Source organism: Clinocottus analis, unplaced genomic scaffold (genome assembly GCF_023055335.1).
Source record: "Clinocottus analis isolate CAN_PGR_092001 unplaced genomic scaffold, fCliAna1.0.p SCAF_13, whole genome shotgun sequence".
NCBI classification, from domain to species: Eukaryota; Metazoa; Chordata; class Actinopteri; order Perciformes; family Cottidae; genus Clinocottus; species Clinocottus analis.
This window is the reverse complement of record NW_027175854.1, coordinates 18,255,001-18,281,071: the sequence shown is the minus strand read 5'-3', so window position 1 is coordinate 18,281,071 and position 26,071 is coordinate 18,255,001. Positions and strand designations below refer to the sequence as shown.

The window sequence follows — 26,071 nt, the reverse complement described above, 5'->3', positions numbered from 1 at the left end:
AGCTGCAGGTTTATTCAGAAAAATGAGACGCAAGAAGCGATAGTTATTAAGAAATATATAATACACCAAAATGGCTTATATATTGGGTTGTAGTGGTCCGAATTTATTTATTTTTAACAACGTAATAACATTCAACTATTTATTTGAATGAATTAAATGATTATTTGTTTAATTACTCCATAAATTGCTTATTATGTAAATGAAAAGTGACTAAATTTCTTGTTTTATCCAATAAATAAAGCTCAAAGATATCTGGTTTAGCATCATGTTTGATGAAGACAACAAGTCTTCACACTTTGCTTGAAAAATTATATTTTTCTTGAATTAACTACTTTTTATTCATCCTGTATTTAACGTGAAAGGTCTCATTGAGATAATATGTCTTCTGACAGGAAGTGCTGGGCAAGATTGGCAGGAAGTAAACATGTCTTCTCTTTGTCAGATGTGCAGTGTAATGAACATGAACAGTAGCTGCTCACTAAACAACAAACTACGTAGAACCTTAATCCCCTAATCTTGTTTAATCTTGTTCTACTATAATTCCCCCACAATAGATGTGTGTTACATGTCTGCATCAGACATTGTATGCTCACTATTTTATCATTACGAACATCATTAACGCTCACCACCAGCGTGTGATGACAACTTTCGCTCCCTGCCTCATCTGTGAAATCTTCTTCTTCTTCTTCTTCTTCTTCTTCTTCTTCTTCTTCTTCTTCTTCTTCTTCCTAAAAGGTGTAAGTGTAACCTCCACGCCTCCCAGTGCCTGCTGCAGGACGGGAACCTCCAGTGCCAGTGTGAACACAACACCACGGGCCAGGACTGCCAGCGCTGCAAGAAGGGCTTCAAAGCCAAGTCCTGGAAGGCCGGTTCCTACCTGCCAGCACCCAATGGAACCCCCAACACCTGTACGTACCTGGCTCACGCTCACCTGTTCGTCAGCTCACCAAGCTGACACACAGTTACACGCAACACCGCCGACGCTTCACACTCGCCTCGGCTTTTACTGTTAATTCCTCAAAGTTGCGTCTGCAACCAGCGCCTGTAAAGCTCAGCGAGTATCACGTGATCTCTCGTGAGTCAGAAGGGAAACTCAGGTGTGGGGACACACATGGGATGACTGAGGACAGGTGAGTGGAATCAAGCAATCAGGGCAGACACAACAATCAGGTTCACAGAGGAAACTACACAAACTCAACATGAAACAGGAAGCCGCTCGTTGCTTTCTGCGACACAATCACCATCTTTATACTTAGTTTTTTGTACAGGAGAATATTAATTCACGAGTTTTTGCTGTCATGGGGAGGAGCCCGATGCTAATCTAAGCTAGCTCACTGTAGCCTCTCATCACCTCAGCATGAGATGTGAAAGCTCTTCTAGTTGCCTCGTTTACAGCTTCTGCATCAGCTGATGATGCAGTCTGAGCCCAACTTATTTTATGTTACCTTAGTGCTCCGTCAGCGTTTACTGGCAGTAGTTTAGCCCCGCTAATGCTTATGCTAATGCTAGCTTTGAGTCCCATTAGCCGATAGTGGGTCAATGATAGCTGCTGCACAGAAAACACGTGAAACATAGTTAAGTGCCTGATAGAGAGCAACTAATGGGAATAAAGTCTACTTTGGCCTCTCACAATTACTCTATTATTGTTTTAATTGTTATTTATTTAGTTTATTTTATCCCGGGTTCTCCTGCGGCCCCAGAGCCATTCATTCCGATCATAAGCGTATATTCTCTATTTAAAAATGAATATACATGCAGGGATTTCCAGCACACTCGACTGATGGACTTATGGGTTTTGTCATCTCTGAGGTCCTGCATGAAAAGGCCGGATCAAGGGGACGAGTTGAAAAGAAAGCAGAAGCTCAGAGAAGCTGTGAGACGTCGTCTCCTTGATGCAGAGAGCAGATCAGAGCGGTGCGACGGCGTGGGAGTGCGTGGGGGGAATCCTCTTGGAGAGAGTAGCCAGCTACAGGAGCTGTGATATAAAACATTATGTAGGGCAGCCCCTCCCTAGTTTGATCCTTTCCAACAAACACACTCACATGTACAGACACACACTCACACACACCTGTACCTGCACACACTGCACAGAATGACTCTATTGTCAGCCTCTTTTTTATTTATTTTTTTAAAATATATGTTGCTTCCAACCCAGTTGAACTTCAGAAGCCATCACCACAGTTTCAAACTCATGAATCCCATTAGTGGATTTTTCAAAATTAAAAACTCGCTCGGTTGAAATCGTACACAAAATGGCCGTCGCTCACGAAACGGTTTGCTCTCCGCAGACTGCATCATGCATGCCGAGCTGCCCCCCAACTACACATACAATTTTTGGTAAACATGCAGGGAAAAAGCATAAGGTTTCATTCGAGGCCCTGCGAAGTGGCAGAGCTCTGCAGGAACACACGTATGTGATGAGGACTTCTGGATGGGAGCATGTTGGGGGGCCGAAGAGTAACGGGGCAAATTAGGTTGTGTTGGGGAGGCGGAGAGGCCCAGTAATTACTCCGGGACGTTGAGAGCTGTCCTACAACAAACCGTTATTCTGCAGAACGGCTCTTCAGCGCTCTCTGCCACCTGAGTCTGATGAACGAGGCCGAGTCAAGTCTTTAGGCAAATTGAATGCATAAATAAACAAATTCTCATCTCCTCTCCTTCTCTTCTTATTCTCTTTCAGGTACAATTGCTGGTTCCCCCGCCGGTTCTAGTAAGTAATAATGCAACGCCGAGGAGGTGGAATTCCTCTCTCTCTCTCTCTCTCTCTCTCTCTCTCTCTCTCTCTCTCTCTCTTCCTGCATTGCATCTCCCCCTTTTTGTTGCATGCATTGTTTTTCAAAATGTAAGTTTTAACCCCATCCCTCGCTTTCCACTCGTCTCCTAAACTCTCCGTCTCTCCTGTGATGTTCGGCTGCACACTCGGTCGTTTCTCTCTCGGTGCTGCAGCTCGGCCCGGCGTGCTTCATTATTAATAGGCCTCTCTGTCGCCGTGTCCTTTCATCACAGCACATCACACTAACCTGCACAGGAGGAATTCTTCCACAGTTCTGCTTTTCTTATTTAGACTAAAGACACTGCTGCGGATGGATTGAAGAAAGAAAGAAAGAAAGAGAGAAGGGGATGGGAGGAGGGGAGGCTGAGAGGGAAAAGGCAGACAGAGAAACGCTGGAGAAGGATGTGGGCTTATAGTGTTGTAATGCAGTGTGATTCCGGGTGAGGAGCTCCGGGAGGCAGGAATAAAAGGGAATTTGATTAGGGATTCTCTCTTCGGAGAGGCTCTCAGCCTCCGAGCTGTTAGACAGAAACGATCGGCAAAGTGGCAACATCAACCCTGACAGCGCTGCGCTGCTCTCCACATGGCCGGACAGTAAAAGGCTGATGCATGGATAGACTGAGCAATTGGACTGCACTGCAGAAGTCTCCTTTTTAAAAGGTCTCCTCTCCCAATTAGATAGAAAATAATGGGTATGATTTATCAAAGAGACAAATGATGCTCGCTAATGGGCCGATGATGAGTTTAGTGGTTCAGTTTCAGGTTCCCGGAGATTCAGTTTCTGTTTGTTAAGACTCCATTTCTACCTGTGCCGCTGAGCGTTTGCTGCCAGTGAAGCCGAGACAGAGGGTGAAGCTGCAGCTGAAGCAGGGGGGTGAAAGCCTGAAGGTGAAGCGCAGGGTGAACCCTGAAGGTGAATCCAAGAGTGCCTCAACCCGTCTGAGGGGCTGGACGGTCCCCGGCTGCTCCCCATGAGCTCCTCGGAGCCCCTCGGGAAGGTGCGGAGATGTGCATTAGCCGTAGCCAGAGGTACTTGACAGCTAGCCGCTATACGCTGTCGATAAACACATGCACACGCTGCACACGCTGCAGGAACATCTGCAGAGACGCCGTTTGAACGGAAGCCAATTGGTTTCGGGACATTTCGAGAGTAAGGCGTCGTTTTCCCAAATCCGTCTTCCTCCCAGATTGTTTCACCATGAAGGAAATGCATTTGTTGGCTTTGCTGCTGAGAGTTCGATAAGAAGATTGATGCCGCTCTCGACAGCCGGCAGCGGGAAGCAACGTCTCCTTCCACGTGCGGATGTGAACGTAGCGCCGATCCTCACCGACACGTTTACCTCCAAAACCAGGAAGCGTATTTTATAAAATACCAAAAAAAATATATTTTGTTTGTGCAGCGTTGTTATTTTAACTTGAGTAAAGGATCCGAACACTTGTTCCAGCGCAGCAGTTCACTCGTGACAAAGCAAACGTGTGTGTCTGTGGTTGTGTGTTTAGATGCTGTTTGTGTGTCTGTCATCCATAATTCACCCTGCAACTTGCTGGAGGTCTTCAGCTGCACATTTCCCTGCTCCGCTCTATCTTCTGACCTTAATGCCAGACTTGTCCCGTCTTGGGAGCGCCGGTGTCAAACTGTACGGACATTTAGACTTTATTTGTTCTGACTGACTGATTTCCAGCAGCCCGGGACGGACGCGAACACATTCTGTCAGCCGCTTGAACGTAGAGTAAAGTGGACCTGCACGCCCGGCTCGCCCTCGTCATGCTAAATTTAAACCTGCCATCTTCGGTCGGCTCTTATGTTGCAGCAGAAAAGCACTTAGGACGTGGGAGGAGCTGGGATTTCGGCGGCGCTGTGATGTCGTCAGACTTTCTTCTTTTCTCGTCAGAAGGAAATCCATTAGGAGTGTTTGTTGAACAGCGCAGCACTTTTGTTGCGCGGCTGCCATCGCTGAGGAAGTCAAAGAATTCACTGATTATCTGTGATTTAGAAGCGTCTGACAGAAGCTTTGACGAGGTACAAAGTCACAGTCCTCTGAAGCGCTTTAAAGACGGCTGAAGGACGCAGAACATCACATGGAGACCTTTATTTTACATTTACAGTCATTATCTGGTTATTTGAAGTATATTTCACCTCCATAACAAGGCTTCAATGTACAGATTGTCTTGGAAAAATAGTCAAAATCTTCATAATTTGTTATTTTGTTGGACCGACAATCCAAAAGGCATTTATAGGCGTATCATAAAAAGAACATTTGAGGAGCTGAAACCAGTGGATTTTATTTTGTTGCCATTTTTAGATTTTAATTTAATCCATCGAAATAATTGGCATTCAAATATATAAGCAATATTTTTTGGGGGGACAAAACTATTAACTACATTTAAATAATTAAATAACTTTCTTCTAAATTTTCAATGCTCTAAATTTATATATATATAATGAATGAACATGATTTCCAATACTTGAAATGTTAAACTTAAATACTCAGTCGTCCTTCAGGGACAAAATCAGAATTTAGAGCATTGCTGTCTCTTTTATTCAGGTTTAGAGAAGTGGATTTGGCTTGAACCTGACCCTGATGTGTGTGTGTGTGTGTGTGTGTGTGTGTGTGTGTGTGTGTGTGTGTGTGTGTGTGTGTGGTTCTGGCGGGCATATGGTGGAGTTCAGTGAAACCCATAAATCATCTTCATCCCCTCCTTTTCCTCCCGGGGATCTGAGGTCTTAGGTTTTCTTCTCACAGAGCGGCCGCCATTGCTATTTGTTCACACACACACACACACACACACACACACACACACACACACACACACACACACACAGGTTTTATCGTATTGTGAGGCTCAAGGTCCTGTGCTGTTAAAAAGCTGCTCAGATATCAGCAGCTGTAATCTCAGTTATCGTCTCTGGCATTTAAACATGCATCCAAAGTTTATACTGATTATTATATTATATTAATAACGATACGTGTTGAGAAAACTATTTAAAGAAGCGTTAAAGCAGCCTGAGAGTTCATTTTATACATTTTACTTCACATAAAAGTTTGTTTCATGCATCATATTTTCAGTATTTTTCCCAGGAATTTGAAAACGCAAATCCCAGTTTAGGTATTGTGGGATTTTAAAGGTCAGTGATGAGGTTTTGTGGTCTGTGCTGCCGGCGCACACGCGTCCTCATGGGATGGACAGCATGTCGTAGCCGTTGCCCTCTTTGTCATGTCCCAGTTAAGTCACTGAGCATGCTCAGAGGAGGATTAGCGATCTATTGGCAAGAGAGTCTGATCCACGCAGCTCGCGGCCCATTGGTCCGCCGGGCGGAGGCGGAGGGGGAGGGGAGGTCAGACGAACCAAATCCTAACGCCCGGTCATACATCTATGCAGCCGGCATGACCCCACACGACTTCATCTCCCCAGAGCTGCAGAGAAGCCTCAATGAAGAGCAAGTGGATGCAAACTCTCAGGCTCCAGAGATGCTGCACTCCATCAGCAGCACTCCTGTCCGTCCGTCCTCTCCCCACTCGTCTGTTGAAACCCTTGCAGTTGTATGAAGATTGAACTTGCCCTCAGAGGGAGAGGGACTGGATCACGTCTGGACGATCATGTGACATATTAATAAATACATGCTCTCGCTCCGACGGCCACCATTAGGTGTTCTGGGGAAGAAGAAAAAAAGTGTTTAACTGATGCTGAATCACAATGGCTTCATTAGTGTGGAGCTAAATCGATGTCCAGTTGCACTCCGGTAATAAATGATGAGAATGCTGAGACTGACAAGTGGCATTAAACGTCATTGTTATCATTTATCTGGCTACATTAATGTAACTGACAAATGACCTCATTAGATGCAAACGCATTTGTGTGGATGACACCTCAAAATGTGTCCGAGCAGGGACTGGACACTGCTCGCCAAAGTGTGTGTGTGCACCAAAGTGTGTGTCGTGGAACAGTTAGTGAGTCCATCTGCACAGACAGACAGGCACATGTCCCAGGATGATGTAATGAATCGGCTTAGATTATTGATGCGTTGCGTGAGAGAGCGATGGCGCTGTTGTACGGCTGAAAATGACACTAAGACCTTGGCCATGCGGCTTGTTTTTTTTTCCACTTTGTACTTTGACATGCAGAGTCCATTTCCTCCGTTTCTGGGGTTGACAACTGGCACTTCATCTCTGTGAACCCTCGTAGTTGTGATGCAGGTGGAGGTCGGCTCTCACACAGTGAGACTCGTCATGATTGTTGTGCGATTTCAAAAGTGCGATGGTTAAAAGTTATGTGAGCTCATGCTTTCATTAATGATGACGAGCGCTCAAAATCCCCCACGAGCCTGAAAGAAAAGCCGATCCCTCTTTACTGTGCCTGATTAATGCCTTTTCTGTCTCGTTTACACACTTTATTATGGTGGGAAACACACAGTTCTCCAGGCAACAGAAACGTTAGAACAAAAAATGGAGGTGTCACAACACCGCCGGTGTGTCGCACACTTTAATGTACTCGGTCGTGTTCACATCCGATTTTTTTTCAGTCACAATTGGGGATCAAAGACTAAAATAAATCAAATTAGAGCTCAGATCCAAAGTATCTCAATGCAATAAGTATTTCTAGGATATTTATTACTTGTTGTTGTGCACCATTGTGATGCAACACAATGATGCAGCAATCAAAATTATGTTCTCTCTCTCTCTCTCTCTCTCTCTCTCTCTCTCTCTCTCTCTCTCTCTCTCTCTCTCTCTCTCTCTCTCTCTCAGTAACTTGAATAAACTTGTGGCCACTTAATAATTTAAGCTTCACATTAGTGGAAAATAGCCTGATGATCCGTCAGGACGTTGCAACAGTTTAAACACAACTTGCACCGGTGGTTTAATGTATTCATATCATGTCATAGTTAATACATCGCACCGCGACGGCCCTGTATTTATAGCTCAGTGGTTCATTAATTACTGTTGTGAAGCTGAGAGATTATCATTCTATTATCTTGCATCGCTCGGATTTGGAGATGACAACACTGAGTGTGTGCGAGCGCATATGCACACATCCGCACACAACACTGGAAGTGTAAAACAGAGTAATACACTTTGACAAACACTGTATGTTTTCATTTTGCAGCCATAATAACAATAGTCACACCTTTTAACAGTCACTGTGTTTTGCAACAAAAAAAAACGCACAATTTCCAGCACTGAAAGGGTTGTGGAACAGCTTTTGAGTTTAGCCTATCTCAGCAGTGTGAAATCACACCATCATTGTGTGTTCTCACTTCTGTGTGTGTTTGAACGTGCATGCCCATGTGTGTGTGAGTGTGTGTGTGTGTGTGTGTGTGTGTGTGTGTGCACGTTTGAAGAGGAAAAAGGGAAAGCTCGGCTTTCTTTGGATAAACAATCTGATGCTGCATCTCTTATGCTAATGCGCTAGCCGGCTCGTTCCTCATTGCATTTCCATCCTCTGTCCTCATGCAACTGACGCAACAGGAGCCGCACAACCCGGAGCCACAGACGGCTCAGGCCCGGTAACAGACAGCGTGTCACACACCAGACATTCGTCTGAGCCGCCACTGGCGCCCGTCGGCGAACACGACACACTTCCTGTTGCGGCAGAGGTTCTCATTCCTTCAGACGAGCAGCGAGCTTCGGTTGTTAATCGTCCTCATCGCCGCCATCCCATCACAATAGGATCCGTCCTGTCGCATCTTCACGGCCGTACAGGCCTGCAGGACACTGAGGAGATGCACTCAAGTGAAAGGGGAGGTAAGCACGCGTAGCGTTAGTTGACAGTAGAGATAGAGTAGAGTACAGCCTGTCAGCACACAAAATAATCTCATTTACAATCAGGAGATCATTTTTATTTACAGCCAACAAGAGGTTTTTGGAACATTTCCGAAAAGGACAATTTTCACGAGGTGAAAGTCCCTCATGTGCTCGTATACACAAGCATCCATAATCCTGTGTGCAGCATCACATCGCATGTCAGAAACGCTTATTCAATTAAGGTAGTGGCAGTGAAATCTTGTTAACATGAGCGAGCGAGCGAGGTTGTTGGAGGCAGTGGAAGGTCTGCGAGTTGGGTTGACGTCGTCTTTGCCTCATTCACAGACATTGAGAGGATCAGCAGCAGAATCAGAGTGACAGATAAGATATGAAGAGCTAACAGGAGAGTGAGAGAATCAGGCCTGAGCCCAAAACATCTTGACATTAACCTCAATTTACTGCAGGAGACGGCAAAACTCTATGTCATGGAGCGGCGTTCACCTCCTGAGCGTCAGGATATAAATACAACCATCACATGGTCTTTGAGGTCCCTTCTGTCAGTCAGCGTTGAGCGAGCGGGAACCCTGAATGCTCGGTCTGCCAGTCAGACGGTCTGAGATGCCAACAGCAGCTTGAAAAGCTGCAATAGTATTTCTTTCTACCTTTTGTGCAGCTGTGACAGATGCGTGAGAGGGTCTCGGTCCAGTGGGGCTCGGAGTCGGGCACGAGCAGAGGCGTGCAGGGGTTGCTTCGGTCGAGGTGTAGTGATGGCTTGATGCCAGCTGTGTGATATGGTCCAGGGTGCCGCGAGAACAGCTGTTGGCGTCCTGTCTCACTGGAGCCCCGGGGACGGGAAGGGATGAAGGGGAGCGAGTGGGCGGGAGCCTGAAGGGGGGGACGCTCCGCAGGGGAGCAGGATGCTTGCAGGGTGCTTGCAGGATACCCCCCTCTGAAGAAGAACGAGTGGAGACGTACATCGCCTGTACGAAAAACCCCTCAAGGGGAAACCCAGATGGATGCATGAAGCATTGTATTCTCCTGTGGTCTGGTGATCATTAGTCCCTCAATGACGTGCACGGCGTGGTCGCTTCATTTGATTGGTTGTTCACGTGAGGAGGAATTGTGCTGCAGTGAATGGAAAAGGTAAAAAGAAGAGAGAGCTTGATCCATAAACTGAACTAGTTTCACATTTCTATTCCTTCATTTGTAGCCCGAAAATCTTGAAGCAAAGGATCCTGGGAACGGCACGAAGCCCTCTGGGAAAGTGAAACACAGAGAAACAGAGAAAACTTGAGCGAGAGACAATTAAAAATGCAGTAAAAAGGGGGATATGTGTTCTAGGTTGTCTCTCGTATTGATTTGAGCTATTGTGTGAGTGCACCACAGAGAACATTAAATCTCAACATAAGGAGCTGCACCCATGAGAAGATGTCACCGTCTATAGCATTCTCCAAATATTCATATCAAATACAGGAGCAGGAATAAGAACAGAACAGATGTTGTTATATTATGAAAGGGAACAAAAGAAGAGTTAGACGGACGAGTCAGAAAATGTCATGGCATTCAGATAAAGGGGAGTGCATGTCATATCTTTCAAAACCAGAGTGGAAGTGTAGGGATGAAGGAGTTTCTCAAGCCTCTCTGACTCTCAAAGCTTTTTTCCCAAGCCCAGGGCTGAGGTCCCCGATGGGGCAATCCACTATCTGACACACAGAGAAAGAAAGAAGAGAAGCAAAACAAGGTCTCGAAGGAAGACGAGAGGGGAGAGAAAGGCAGACGATATCAGTAATCTTCACCCGCTGCAGAATCAGCCTCATTACACAGTTCTTATTGTTCAGTTTGCAGAGGAAAGAGCATGTTAAATACCTCATGGTTGTGTCAGTCTCCCATAAAACAACATGCTCATCGGGCACACGGAGGAAAGGAAGGAGGAGAAAGAGAAAAACTGAAATGACAAGTATTACTCTCTTCTATGTAGTGGCAGTATTCTTGTAGATTTATATACTGTAGTTTAGTTTTGGCGTGGTAAATACACTTTTATCTCGAGTTATATGTGACAGCTCACAGTGAACGGCTACACGGGCGCTAAAGATTGGAAACGGCAAATTCATCTCTTCCCTGACGTGGTCGTCTGTCACTCAGCATCACCGATGGAGCTGAATCATAATTTTGGCACCAACAGTGGTGTCATATTATTTATCTGGCTGACAGGATGAAATAAAAAATGGATAAAGAATGTATTTCTTGTTCAAGGTCTGTTGCCGAGAAAAGAGCATATAAAATGTATAACAACGGTTGTGTTTGCTTGTTATGTCGCTGACTGCTGTTGCGCGTCAGTCCCTCCTGAGTCTGAGGAACATCAGACCCACGGCCACGAAACAACCTCATCCGAGCACGAGGAGGAAAGAAAAGGTGAAAGGAAAGGTATTTATTTTGTAGTAGTGGTAGCAATGTCCTTTTATAGATTGTAGTGTAACTGAAGTGATGGAAATGTGCTGTAAATAAACATAAACCACCAGTTAAATGAGGCAGCGCACAACAGAACGTGGTAACCAAAAACATTTCAAACAGTAGAGATAATTCAGTAATAAGTTTCCAAAAAGGATATGGTTTATTGGCCATTTAGGTTGCAAAGATGTTTTACTTGCTATTTCAATAATTGTGGTGTTTCAGTTTCCCACACATCTGAGGGACTCGTAAAAGAGATTATTGGCCACGTTCAAGAGACTAAAGGCCACGTTCAAGAGGCTCATGGCCATGGAGTAGAGATTAAAGGCCACACACAAGAGACTCATGGCCACAAACAAGAAACTCATGGCCACGTACAAGAGACTCATGGCCATGTACAAGAAACTCATGGCCACGTTCAAGAGACTCATGGTCATGTACAAGACACTCAAAGCCACGTACAAGAGACTCATGGTCACAAACAAGAGGCTCATGGCCACGTTCAAGAGACTCATGGTCACAAACAAGAGACTCATGGCCATGTTCAAGAGACTCATGGCCACATTCAAGAGACTCATGGCCATGTTCAAGAGACTCATGGCCACGTTCAAGAGACTCATGGCCACAAACAAGAGACTCATGGCCACAAACAAGAGACTCATGGCCACGTTCAAGAGACTCATGGCCACATTCAAGAGACTCATGGCCACAAACAAGAGACTCATGGCCACAAACAAGAGACTCATGGCCACGTTCAAGAGGCTCATGGCCACGTTCAAGAGGCTCATGGCCACATTCAAGAGACTCATGGCCACAAACAAGAGACTCATGGCCACGTTCAAGAGGCTCATGGCCACGTTCAAGAGGCTCATGGCCACATTCAAGAGACTCATGGCCACAAACAAGAGACTCATGGCCACGTTCAAGAGACTCATGGCCACGTTCAAGAGACTCATGGTCATGTACAAGACACTCAAAGCCACGTACAAGACACTCATGGTCAGGTAAAAGAGACTCTTGGCCACGTTCAAGAGAATCATGGCAACGTACAAGAGGCTCATGGCCATGTTCAAGAGACTCATGGCCACAAACAAGAAACTCATGGCCACAAACAAGAAACTCATGGCCATGTACAAGAGGCTCATGGCCATGTACAAGAGGCTCATGGCCACAAACAAGAGACTCATGGCCATGTTCAAGAGGCTCATGGCCATGTTCAAGAGACTCATGGTCACAAACAAGAGGCTCATGGCCACGTTCAAGAAACTCATGGCCATGTTCAAGAGGCTCATGGCCACGAACAAGAAACTCATGGCCATGTTCAAGAGGCTCATGGCCACAAACAAGAAACTCATGGCCACGTTCAAGAGGCTCATGGCCACGTTCAAGAAACTCATGGCCACAAACAAGAGGCTCATGGCCACGTTCAAGAGGCTCATGGCCACAAACAAGAGGCTCATGGCCACGTTCAAGTGACTCATGGCCACGAACAAGAGACTCATGGCCACGTTCAAGAGACTCATGGCCACGTACAAGAGACTCATGGCCATGTACAAGAAACTCATGGCCACGTTCAAGAGACTCATGGTCATGTACAAGACACTCAAAGCCACGTACAAGAGACTCATGGTCACAAACAAGAGGCTCATGGCCACGTTCAAGAGACTCATGGTCACAAACAAGAGACTCATGGCCATGTTCAAGAGACTCATGGCCACATTCAAGAGACTCATGGCCATGTTCAAGAGACTCATGGCCACGTTCAAGAGACTCATGGCCACAAACAAGAGACTCATGGCCACAAACAAGAGACTCATGGCCACGTTCAAGAGACTCATGGCCACATTCAAGAGACTCATGGCCACAAACAAGAGACTCATGGCCACAAACAAGAGACTCATGGCCACGTTCAAGAGGCTCATGGCCACGTTCAAGAGGCTCATGGCCACATTCAAGAGACTCATGGCCACAAACAAGAGACTCATGGCCACGTTCAAGAGGCTCATGGCCACGTTCAAGAGGCTCATGGCCACATTCAAGAGACTCATGGCCACAAACAAGAGACTCATGGCCACGTTCAAGAGACTCATGGCCACGTTCAAGAGACTCATGGTCATGTACAAGACACTCAAAGCCACGTACAAGACACTCATGGTCAGGTAAAAGAGACTCTTGGCCACGTTCAAGAGAATCATGGCAACGTACAAGAGGCTCATGGCCATGTTCAAGAGACTCATGGCCACAAACAAGAAACTCATGGCCACAAACAAGAAACTCATGGCCATGTACAAGAGGCTCATGGCCATGTACAAGAGGCTCATGGCCACAAACAAGAGACTCATGGCCATGTTCAAGAGGCTCATGGCCATGTTCAAGAGACTCATGGTCACAAACAAGAGGCTCATGGCCACGTTCAAGAAACTCATGGCCATGTTCAAGAGGCTCATGGCCACGAACAAGAAACTCATGGCCATGTTCAAGAGGCTCATGGCCACAAACAAGAAACTCATGGCCACGTTCAAGAGGCTCATGGCCACGTTCAAGAAACTCATGGCCACAAACAAGAGGCTCATGGCCACGTTCAAGAGGCTCATGGCCACAAACAAGAGGCTCATGGCCACGTTCAAGTGACTCATGGCCACGAACAAGAGACTCATGGCCACGTTCAAGAGACTCATGGCCATGTTCAAGAGACTCATGGCCACGTTCAAGAGACTCATGGCCACAAACAAGTGCCTCACGGCCACGAACAATTGACTCGTGGCCGTGATCAAGAGACTCGGGCCCACGTTGAAGAGGCCCATGGCCATGTTCAAGAGACTCATGGCCACGTTCAAGAGACTCATAGCCATACTCATGGCCACGCAGAAGTGACTCACAGCCGTGTACAAAATACTCATGGCCACGAACAAAAGACTCGTGGCCACATTCAAGAGACTCATGGCCACATTCAAGAGACTCATGGCCACGTACAAAAGACTCATGGCCACGTACAAGAGGCTCATGGCCACGAACAAAAGACTCATGGCCATGTTCAAGAGGCTCATGGCCACGAACAAAAGACTCATGGCCACGTACAAGAGACTCATGGCCACGTACAAGAGACTCATGGCCACGTACAAGAGGCTCATGGCCACGAACAAAAGACTCATGGCCACGAACAAAAGACTCATGGCCACGTACAAGAGACTCATGGCCACGTACAAAAGACTCATGGCCATGTTCAAGAGGCTCATGGCCACGTACAAGAGACTCATGGCCACATCCAAGAGGCTCATGGCCACGAACAAAAGACTCGTGGCCATGTTCAAGAGGCTCATGGCCACGAACAAGAGGCTCATGGCCACGTACAAAAGACTCATGGCCACGTACAAGAGGCTCATGGCCACGTTCAAGAGACTCATGGCCACATAACAACCGCTTCATCTGGGCACGGGATGAGAGGGAAGGACCGGCATGAAGGTATATCCTCTTACTGTTGTTGACCCTGAGTAGTAAACTATACATATACAGTAATACCAAGTGAAGAAATGAGCGACTGAACAGCAGAATAGGATCTAAATTCATGTATTTGTGTCTATTCTGCAACAGAGTAGTATGTTAATGAACATAAATACATATTCAAGCTTAATTTGGCAAAATATTTGATCTCAGACTCAAGATCAGAGCAAGAAAATAAAAGGACAGAATGCAAATATGCATTGCTTATTTAGGTTGCTGAAAAAAAGAGCTTATAAAATCTTCCTTTTTGTGATGTTTTGCTTGTTGTGTTTATGATAATTGTGGTGTGACAGTTGCCCACATGTATGAAGGACACGGACACGAGACTGACGGCCACAAAACAACAAGCTCATCTGGCCACTGGGAAGGTATCTGTCATTCGTAGTGGTCGCAGTAGTCTTGTAGTTTTATACACCGCAGTGGATTTGTAGTGAAGGAAATGTGCAGTAAACTTCCTCCACAATATTAGCACAAGCATAAAGAACGAGTGGGATACCTTTTATACGAAGTGGGGACAATGTTCCTGTAGATTATTTGTGGTGCAATATGCTTAAACGTGAATTAAACTCAATAGCTCACAGTGAAAACAGAAACGAAGAACAACAAATTGTTCTAAATTTATCTCTAACTTTGTGTCAGTCAACAAGCTGTGAGGCAAAATCTTTACTTGGTACCAACTGCAGCCGGATGGAGATGAGTTTGACATTGAAGATGCTCTTGAAATACACAATGTTCTTTCTGAATTAGTTAGTTTTTTAGTTTAAAATATCCTGAAGTCAGGGCAAGTGTTTGATACTTATAACAGAAAAGGAGAACATGTTATTGTGCTAAATACCAACAAGAATCCTTAATCCTCGAGTCAATTCCATTATGTGTGAATAGGATCTATAGTATCAACAGTTTCTCACAAATCAGTGGATGTTGTTGTCTTCCCAGTAGTTGTCGTTCTTTCCAGTCGGGTAAAACCGGCTGAGATAATCTGCTCTGCATCGATAATGATTGATTTGCAAGTTGTTGCTCCTTTGTAGTGCATCACAACCCCGAGTGGGGAAGTCATGAGACCCAGAAACACACTTCTGGGAGAGAAGACGAAGACAGAGAAGAGAGAGAAAGAGAGAAAAGGAAAGGTATAATTGTTTTTTGAGACGGCACATTGATTCATAACTGTTTGCCAATTTGTGGCCCAAAATTTATCCTGGTGAGATTAACAGGTGACACAATATTGCATTTATAGCTCCATTAAATGTGGTGCTTTTAATCATTTGAGCCCAGAGTTAATCATTATTTTCTTGGTTTAATCTACAAAGTGACATTTTTATTAACAGTAGTCACTTTAGGCTGTAAAGTTTAATAGGTCTATGACTTTACTTCAAAAATATTATATAAACAGTTCAGTTTAAAGAGTTTGAACGTGGCCCATCTATCATCACAGTGTAGATGTTGAAAGTGATTTTTTTGTCGTCCTCATCGTGGTAAAAGTTTGAGAGTTCATCCACGACCTCGAAAACACGACGTTGACGAAACAATCGATCAAAAAAGCCGCAGAACGGCGACTTACCTCACCACGAACGTTTCCAATATCAGGACATAAACTCAACCTTTTTGGAGCATTTTGAAAAAGATTTCTAATAAAACAAACCACGTCAGATTCAGACATAAACAATCAAATGGAAGACGTGAAGCAACAGCAGTTCCTCGTATCCAAACTCTCATAAAATCTCCAGGATGACTTTTGGGTTCGGCTTCTAGTTAAGAAACACGGCGCGAGGTGAAGATTATGTCGGCTTCCTAGAACAAAGCAACCCGCTCCTTTGAAGTAGAATCCAGTGGGAATCCCGTCCAGCTCATAAAGTACTGATGCCCACCTCCACCTGCCCCGGCCGTGTGAAGGTATAGCGCTGTCGATGATGAGGAGATAACTCTTAAACAACCATTCCTTCATCCCTCAAGGGCTCCTGAAACTCTTGATCTCAGGAGAGCCCCAGGCCAGACAGTTGTATGGGATCATATACGATGATTTCAGAGGTAAGAGACCTGGTCTGAAAACACAGACGGGAGACTGCAGCTCGGTTAAATCCTCCGTTCCTTTGGTTCGGATCAGCGATCGTAAACTCTCCTTTTGCTTAAAGAGTCGATGCTGTTGTTCCAGCAGCAACCTGTGGAAACATCCCTTTCATTGCATGCTTTGTGTTTTTCATTTTGCTCCCTCTCTCCCGATGCAACTCCCTCTTGGTCGAATGTTTGTGCTTTATGTGCATGATCAAGGTAAGTGTTTCAACTTTAAATTCATAAAAAAAAGAGCCATCAAACAATCGCAGACACGGACATTCCTGTTTATTGATTTTTAAAAAGGACGCTTGTTAGCAAAATGCGCCGTTATTCCTTCGACGTCAAAGACTCGTCGATGCAGCGTCTCTCTCAAGTTCACCGTCTTTCACCGCCAACAAGTCACGATTGATAAGCAGAAATAAAGCAGCGTCTTGACTCCTCGCGTTAATTTGTGGAACAATGTCCCATCGCATCTCCAGTCTGTGGAGTAATTGGCCATTTATATTTAATTAGGCTGTTCTTCCTCCACCGCTAGCATGCTTTCCTCAGTGCTGAGAGAGGCACTTTACGGCGCCGCACTCGCTGGTTTCCTTTTAAACCAGCTCATTAATATTTCAGCTGGCATCATCAACCAAACAATAATAAAATAATAATGTGACGGCTGATTAAACAGCTAAACTCCGACTTTTTAATGTGCATTTAAATGTGTATTTGCATAAACATGCCTGGTAAACGCCTCTTTAGAGGACAGTGATGCCTTGCAGCACACCATCGCAGGCAACTTCTAAAGCTTAATAAAACCTTAATTAGGTACCAGCCCCAGCTAAGATAATCGCAGTGAGAATGTAGAGCAACACTTGCTGCACAATGCCGATCCTTCAGTAAATTATATCAGGCTTTCATTTCTCCCTCTGTGGAAAAATTATACAAACGGCCTCACACCATTTTCTGCAGAGTCTTTTTTTACTTTAGTTTTAGGGTGTGAAATATGGATAAAGTCTTAATTTACCAAGCGTATGAGCTTGAAGAGTAAAACCTGCAATCAAATCCTCTCACATAATTCATGAATTTCAAAGAGAAAATTTAATAAAGAGCTCCCGATTGTGCGGCGCCTCATGGAAGCGAACTCAAGACTGTGGAAATGAAGAACAAACAGGGGAAGCGAGGCGAGGCGGTGGAGGTTTTCTATCGGGTTAAGTGGTGTCACACTGATTTCATGGCGTCCGGCGCAGTCTGAACACGCCGACCGGACCGGACCGCTCGCCTCAGACTCCCTCGGTTGTGATTCTGTCGCTTGTAATCTACTCATCGGGTAATGCAATTAAATTCCCAGACACATTTAACACACCTGTACTCAGACGCCTGCACCCATACACACAAACACACACACACACACACACACACACACACAGGATGGTGGAATTCCCACTAGTAATCAGTGCAGCCCAGTGAAGCAGACTCAGCAAACCTGTGAGTGCAGTAATGGAGAGGGAGTGGTCTGTCTTTATGGAACCAATATAGAGTCAGAAACACGAGTCATAAAACACTCGCAGCCCTTCATTTGTGCACAGACGCCTCAAAGCGGAGCCGGCACACACGTCCGTTAATGCGAGTCGTTCATCACGTCCGAAGAATCCCACGAGCGCGCTCACAGAAGACACGAGCCGGGGAAAAGTATTGAGTTTAAACCTGTGTCTCCTCCTCCTCCCAGACTGTGAGTGCAACGGCCACTCCAACCGCTGCAGCTACATCGACTACCTGAACATCGTCACCTGCGTCAGCTGCAAGCACAACACCAGAGGCCAGAACTGCCAACACTGCAGGCTGGGATACTTCCGCAACGCCTCCGCCGAACTGGACGACGAGAGCGTCTGCATCGGTCAGTCTGCAGGGGAGAGAAGTGTGTGTGTGTGTGTGTGTGTGTGTGTGTGTGTGTGTGTGTGAGATTGACAGAGGTGTTGTTGCTTTAAAATGCAAAAAGTACCTGATATGTTTGTTTTTTTTAAGCGGAAATCACCACAACAACGTACTACAAAATATAAAATCTTGTCAGAATCAAAATCGTTTAATTGCCAAGTAAGTTGTACAAACGAGGGATTTGTCATGGCGGAAGGTGCGTCATATCAGTGACTAACAATAACAACAACAAAAACAACAATGAACATTTAACTACACAAAGTGAAAGTATAAAACTTTAGGTAAAAACAAGTAAGTGATAAGTAAATAAGGATGCAATAAATATAAGTTTAAAATAAAAATAAAACAATAATAATAAAAATAAAGGTAAAATATTGTCAATATTATATCATATAAATATTATATTTACAAACATTTACTTCAGCTTTCCTGAAACGTTTATGAAGCTCATGGTGTTGTGTTGGATCTGCAACACAGGATTTGAAAAGCTAAACTTACTTTGGGATTAAATGTCAGATTGAAGCAGAAAAGTGAAAGAAAAGTCACTTTTTCTTTGGTTCCCTCGTCGTTCTCAGCAGCGTCGTTTCCAGACTCGGCAGGCAGCTGTTTTCAGGAATTAAGCTCTAAAAAGCCAGCGAGCACCAGCTGGTGCCACCAGGCAGCAGACACACACGGCTGGCGGTGCGACGGTGAACATAGTGGTGCACGACAAAGCTGCAACAACCGATGCTTCACGTTGGTGGAGACTAAACTGGAGACAAAATGAGGCGGACTCGTACACTTCCTTTTGTCAGGTGGAAAGACCCATGAAGTGTTGACGCTCGCTTCCCTGCAGCTTCGTCTGAGGTGCGACTGTGTGTGTGGAAACATGTTAGAAGTTCATCATCGTTCTTCTTATACTGATGCAAACGGCTTCAAGCGGAGAGTCAACATTTAAAACCTCATTTTGAGTCCAAGGAGCTGGAGAGCAAAGCCAAAGAAAACTAACAATACGACTTTTCTCACTGTACACAACAAATCCAGTCATATCCAGGCTTACTCTTCTTAAAGTCAGTCTCATGAAGGCCATGTCCTAACTAGGAATGCAAAGGGGCGGAAAATTTACGTAAAGTTTCTACTGGAATTTTGGGAATTTTGAAAAAAAAAAAAGTGCTTAAGTTTTTTTGCAAAAGCATATAACAGGAACTTAAATGTAGTTGAGAACAAGACTCTGCAGGCCGAGCTCAGCTGGACCCTGAACAAGACTCTGCAGGCCGAGCTCAGCTGGACCCAGAATGCAGCTGGTTGGAAACATCGTCTGCAGAAACATAAACATAAACATAAAACGTTGTGTTGTTTTTGACGTCTTTGTCATCAGTGTTGCGTCTGAACGTTTCAGCCCTTTGGCGAGTGAGAGAGCGCCGAGTTGCTTAGAGGCCGAGAGCGGTACTGCAGCCAGAGATTTAAATTACAGCTGCAACATATTGAAAAAATACCTGAACTAGTTCATTTTTTGAAACTGAACTTAGTTCAAATGTTTTAATTATGAACTATGAACTGAACTAGTTCATGTAGGTCCAGGAAGAAAGCATTTAGACCTGAAAGGATTCAGGGAAAAACACTAAAGAAAGAAATTTGTGTTGGGGGTGGTGATCATACGAAATACACCTTTTTTTATTCAACGTTCATGTTTTCGTTGTTCGATTAAAGAATAAAGTTCTACTCACAAAATGTCAAAAAGGTAAAAAATGTAATTTTTAAAAGTTGTATTCTCAATGTTTGCATGCATGTCTGCTTATGACAAGATAAATACAGTTAAATTACACCAACTTTTCCAGTTTATTCCCGTTAATTCCTGTGGAAAGTTTCCAACTTTGAATATTCCCGTAATTTTGCAACCCTCGTCCTAACAGATAGTCGTCAGTGCAGGTGTAACCCGTCTGCTTGTGCGTGTAAACTTGTGGCGTTGTGTCGCCATCGGGCCTTAAAGTCAGCACAAATGAAGCCCCATTAGCTCGTCTGCACACCGGCAACAGGAATGAGTTCACACCCGTTATCACACACACACACACACACACACACACACACACACACACACACACACACGCCACCACGGCGTGCCCTCAGCGGCGCACACGCCTTTCCAATATTAATGCACATGACCCACAAACACACCGACCGCACCGCGCCCGGTTGTGTGATGTGTTTCACTTCTGTGAATATTTTATAATTTATTATAAATGAGTTAATTTGATCGTGGGTTTAGCTTAAGCTACTGGCTTACATCCCATCAGAGAGGAACTCTGGTCAACCGGCTGACAGCGAATACGCAGCTGTGCCGGGTTTTTTTTCACCGTCTCTGATCTGCAACCGCGGATCTGGATGTCAGTCAGCTTCTATAAATAGATGCATTTGTAATGATAACCGCTTATTATTGAATTCATGCAGGAAAAAAAAGGACAACTCCGATGTCATCTGGTGTGTCGGTGATATTCACAAACGTTGTTTTTTTGTTGTTGTTATAATTGCAATCAATGCATCAGCTGCTCTGTGTGACAGGAGTGTAATAAGAACATCAAATGAAAGAAAATAATGTCTATGTTTATTATAAAATCTCTACTTTCATCATTTTTTGCTGGATGTATAAACTTTTGGAGCTCGTGCTGCCGGCTGCTCTCTTTGGGAAATAGTTGTCGTCACTGACTTGTGTTTCTGTTGTGTAGCTCGATGCTCGCGATCACTCACCCGAGCTTTAAAGACGTGAATCTGTCTCCACATATTCGATATAGATAAGTAGTTCACGTTGCGGTACAAGGTGCTGTGATCGCTCGGGAGGAGGAGAGCTGAAGGTGTTTCCCAAAGTGAATATGAGTGTGTTTTATTGTTATCATTATTACAAAGCCTCTGCATCTCCCTCACCTGTTTAAATTACCACAATGTTCACACATCCCACCTGGCTTTGAAAGTATATTTACCATTTAGATAGTATTAATCTCCCAAACAACATCTGATGCATCTGGACGTCTGCCCTCCCAGCGAGGCGAGCGTTGTGATATCTGCTTCAAAGACGCCGACGCCAACTCTTAACTTCTTAGAATCCAGTTTGTTCACAGCCCGTCGGACGTGTTTTATTACATCACACCGGTTTCTAGTCAAGACACCATTAGATGCATCACAAAAAACACATATTTTCATTAAAAGTGGTGCATGGTGGGGCAGAAGAAGAAGACTTCTGGCTGGGAGGGTCTGGATCTCTGCAGCACGTTGGATCAAACTCCTCCTCTCACTGCAGCTCTGAAAAGCATCAATACCCAAAACAAATCTGTGGTCTGAATACAAATGTGCACATATCTGGCTGAACTTCTTTCAACTCTTGGTCAAATCCCCATTCTGAATGCCTCCATCTCCCTTTTCTTCTCGTCCTCCTACTCCAGAGTGTAACTGCAACCAGATGGGCTCGGTTCATGACCGATGTAACAGCACCGGCTACTGCCAGTGCAAAGACGGCGCCACGGGGGCCAAGTGTGACGACTGTCTGCCAGGATACTTCTGGAAACAAGGCTGCTACTGTGAGTACAGGGAGCCAGTTCATCTCTGAACAACCAGCCATGAACAAACGCTGCAGGTCTCCAGGACCGTTGCGTGTGCAGCGTTGCGTGTGCAGCGTTGCGTGTGCAGCGTTGCGTGTGCACCGTGCCGCTGCATCTCCCGACGTGCTCTTTAATCCGGGGGGAATAGATCATGTAGCTCATTAGCAGCATCAGCTACTCCTCTAATTGATGACCCTGTCACTCCTTAACCCCATTACAGGGAATCGCCTTCCTCCACCAGCTCCCACAGTATCACACACACACACACACACACACACACACACACACACACTACACTTCCACAGGCATACATGTCTTTTGACTGTTGGTTTATTTACTACAATGTGGGACATATTACTCCACTTTCCACTTGGCATCTTACTCCAAATACTCCGACGCTTCCCGGCCAATTAGAGTCGCTGTAATAAAACACGTTAGCTCGTGTAATTATTTCCTGTCATGGCCGATCCTCCCGTTCTCTTCTCTCTCGGTGCGTTTGTAGGCCAAGTATCCTTCGCTGTACAACTACCTCTGTGGCTTTGCTAATGCCTTTTATAGTGCTTTAACGACGCCATTTGTTCCTCCAATCATTACTTAACAAATATCACAAAGGCAGTGGGTTCTCCGCTGCGTTTGACTTGAACTTGACCGAGAGAAAGAAACGGAAAGGAACTGCAGAAAGAAGGCGAAGGCAGGTGTTACCTGTTGTTGTCCCCGAGGCAAAGACTGGAGAATTTATCTTTCCTCTTTCCTCCTGCTTTCTTTTCTACTTTGTTCCTTCTCCTCCCCGTGTCTCTGTTTCCCATCATGCTGTTTCTAACATTGCTCTTCCTTATCCTCCCTCACCTGTCTTTCTCTTTGCTGTACATCTTCCTTTCTTCTCTTTGCTTTTTCACTCCCTCTCTCTCTCCGTACTGCCTCTCCATCTGTCACATCGCCTCGCCCTCTTTACTCCCAACTCCTCTCTCCTTCCTTCCCTTTCCCTCTCCCTCTTTCCTTCCACTTCTCTCTCTCTCTCTCTCCGCCTTCCTCTCCGCTCACAGCTAACGTTTGCGACGAGGAGATGCTCCTGTGCCAGAACGGAGGAACATGCTACCAGAGCCAGAAGTGCATCTGTCCTCCGGAGTTCAAGGGGGCGCTGTGCCAACAGTCCCACTGCGAGTCGGGCAAGGATTGCAACGCCGCCTCCTCCCTGCACCTCGCCACGGCCGCCCCGCTGCTCTGCACTCTGCTAGCTCGCCTGCTAGCCACGCTAACGACACGCTGAGCCACACAGAAAACCCCTCAGACTAAGGAGAGTGTGTGTATATGTGTGTGTACGCGAGGCGAGGGGGGGGGGGGGTGACCCCAGAACGGGTGGTGTGACCCACACACACCCCAGCACTCGCAAAAAAGCACACACGCACGCACGCACACGACACTAACTAGCTCCAGCCTCCTTACAGACACACATGTACACACACACACACACACACACGCACACACACGCCTCACAGGACTGTCATGATACTGGGTGTGTGTGCTCAGGTGTGACAAGGACGTACAGCCAAGAAAGGGGAGTGGCCTCAGAGGGAAAAAAGATGCAGGTGAAGGAGGGGACGAGAAAAATAATAATCAACCAACCACTGTTCCCTTTATCCTGACGGAGCGACGTGCATCAAACCAAAAAGCATCAAGAAAACACTTAAGTCACCACTGTTCACTTCAAAAGGGAATGGCTGAACCTACAAGGACCTTCTTTCTTTTTCTTTTCTCGGTCGAGTTAAGGATCTCACCTCCGTGTGTGTGTGTGTGTGTGTGTGTGTGTGTGTGTGTGTGTGTGGTCAGACTCGATGGGAGGCGAGATGTGCGTTGGATCCTTCCGCTGAGGCCGACATAGTATATTAACCAGGTTTCATTTCTTCTCAAAAGATGATACTTGATTTTACATTTATTCTATTTCTGCTGCATTTTTATTTGAACAATTATATCTTCAGTCATTGTATCTAACGAGCCCACTGACAGTCGCTGAGATTATACATATTCTATAATATCCAGGGGGTTTCAAATTATAAAAGTTTAGTCACTATTATGGTTGTTATAGGAATGAGTGATTGTTGCCACACTTAGCGAGATTTAATCTTCACACAGTATTCAGGAAGCAGAATTTAACAGAATTTAACTTGTCAGATGTCTAAAAGAGAGAGAAATGATATCGACCACGTATCAATATTATATGACATTATTTGAGTATTTTTTGTAGAAATTATTTTTGTTTGGAGTTACAATAAATCATAAAAAATGACATTTACAACTATTCCAAATGAGCATTTTATTACACTGAGTGTAAACTTTGCAGTAAATATGACTGTTATTTGCCTTCTTGTTTGTGCGTTTGTCATTCAATCGAGTGTCTGAGTTCACATGATGTTCACGTCTCCAGTGGAGTGAAAACAACCATTTAATCCACGTTGGACGTACTGAGTGCTCTTCACACGGCTGACGCTTCATGTCCAGAGAATATCAATCATTTTGTTCTGGTAAAAGTTGCAAAAGAGCTTTTCATAAATGTGAAAACGTCGCGTGCAGACGCAGCGACGCGCTGATTCAACGTGTGTTCCTGAGAAAGAAGAACCGGCCGCGAGGACGCCCGTCACATCTTCAGCTCTGCTCCCAAATGTCTCTCAAATTTCTTTATTTGCAAAAACTCCAGCGAGCGTTGCATTGCTGAGCCGGCTCAGGCAGGATGAAGAGACGTGAACGCTGCGTTACAGCAGGATGCACGTCGAGGACGAGAAGACAGACGACGAGGTCTTGTATTGCTCTGCTTTCTGTGTCCGTGAGTCTGTGTGTCGGGTTCATGCCCTTTGAGTCTGAACCGTGTCAAGAGCGGAGGCTTGGAGGGAGAGTTTATGAACGTGGAACATTGGGAAGTGATGGAAAGGAACACTGAGGATCAAAGAGCCGGACGTTGTGCTGCAGGATCCTGTGAGCCTTCATGGTTCTGCGTCTTTCAGGGGAACCTTCACTGGAGATGAAGACCTCTGTAGAAACAGACGACCTTCTCCCTCGTGGTTCTGTTGGCCTGTGAAGGTCACGAGGTCTCAGTGTTTCATGAATAAAGGGGTTAAAGTTCCTCACGGTAACTTTCAACACAACCGCCTGCAAAGAGATTCAAGTACAAGTCATCACAGTTTTAATAGCATTTAAATTAGTATTAAAATGTACTGAAAGTGCCAAAAGTACTCAATGTCCTCCATCTGGATAATATATATAGAGTTTATTATGATGAATATGTCAGCACCGTGTTGCAGCTTGTAGAGGTTGAGGTGCTTTGTTTAACACTTTCATAAGTAATAACATAATATGTGTTAACATTTTGTGTTACTGATCTGAGCAGCTCCTCAGGAATGTGGCGGGTAAAAGCTAATAAGATAAATTATCTTTGGACATTTGGACTCCAAGCCGCCTCCATGTTTAACAGAATATTTAATTCACACGTCTTTAATTAAGATAAAACCTGCAGTTATCTTTTTTTTCCCATGAATGAAATCTGACAAATGAGACTGGAGATGCCAGATGAAGCCTCTGTTCAAGACAAAACGGTGAATAATCTCATCGTTAGAGTTTTATTAGGGTAATAAATGAATATTCAGACGAACCTACCTTCCTAATTAGATTAAAATGGAGCGACGCCTCTGCTTTGCTGCTGCGAGATGAACCCGGAGACATATAAAGAATTAATGAGAGGAAACTCTGAACAACAGGAAGCTTCTCTTTCTGTCTTTCACCTCCAAAAGCTGAACACCGAGAGTGAAAAAGATTTATTGTGTTCTGGTCACACAGATATGTGTATTAACACACGGAGCGAGACAAGTACACACCTAGAGTGTGTGTGTGTGTGTGTGTGTGTGTGTGTGTGTGTGTGTGTGTGTGTGTGTGTAGAAATGTCTTTATTCGTCCTCGTCATCGCTGCATTGTTTCCCAGCTGGACCGCTGTCTCGTGTTGCAGTATTTCGGGCCGTGGGTTCCTCTCGGCTCCTCTCGGCTCCTTTTGGTAACTCTCGGGTTCTTCTGGGCTCCTCTGGGTTCCT

The 26,071-nt window shown here is 45.1% G+C and overlaps 1 protein-coding gene across 1 annotated transcript in view; it reads left to right on the top strand.

Moving 5' to 3' along the window:
- The window catches only part of ntng2b (netrin g2b), a 55,676-nt gene extending 31,380 nt beyond the window's left edge, over positions 1-24,296 (top strand). The window contains exons 4-8 of the mRNA XM_068573938.1: positions 736-908; positions 2,681-2,710; positions 18,224-18,391; positions 21,843-21,977; positions 23,042-24,296. Coding sequence (XP_068430039.1) covers positions 736-908; positions 2,681-2,710; positions 18,224-18,391; positions 21,843-21,977; positions 23,042-23,265 — 730 coding nt within the window. The 3' untranslated portion in view covers positions 23,266-24,296. The remainder of the gene's footprint in view (positions 1-735; positions 909-2,680; positions 2,711-18,223; positions 18,392-21,842; positions 21,978-23,041) is intronic.
- The last annotated feature ends 1,775 nt before the right edge of the window (positions 24,297-26,071 follow it).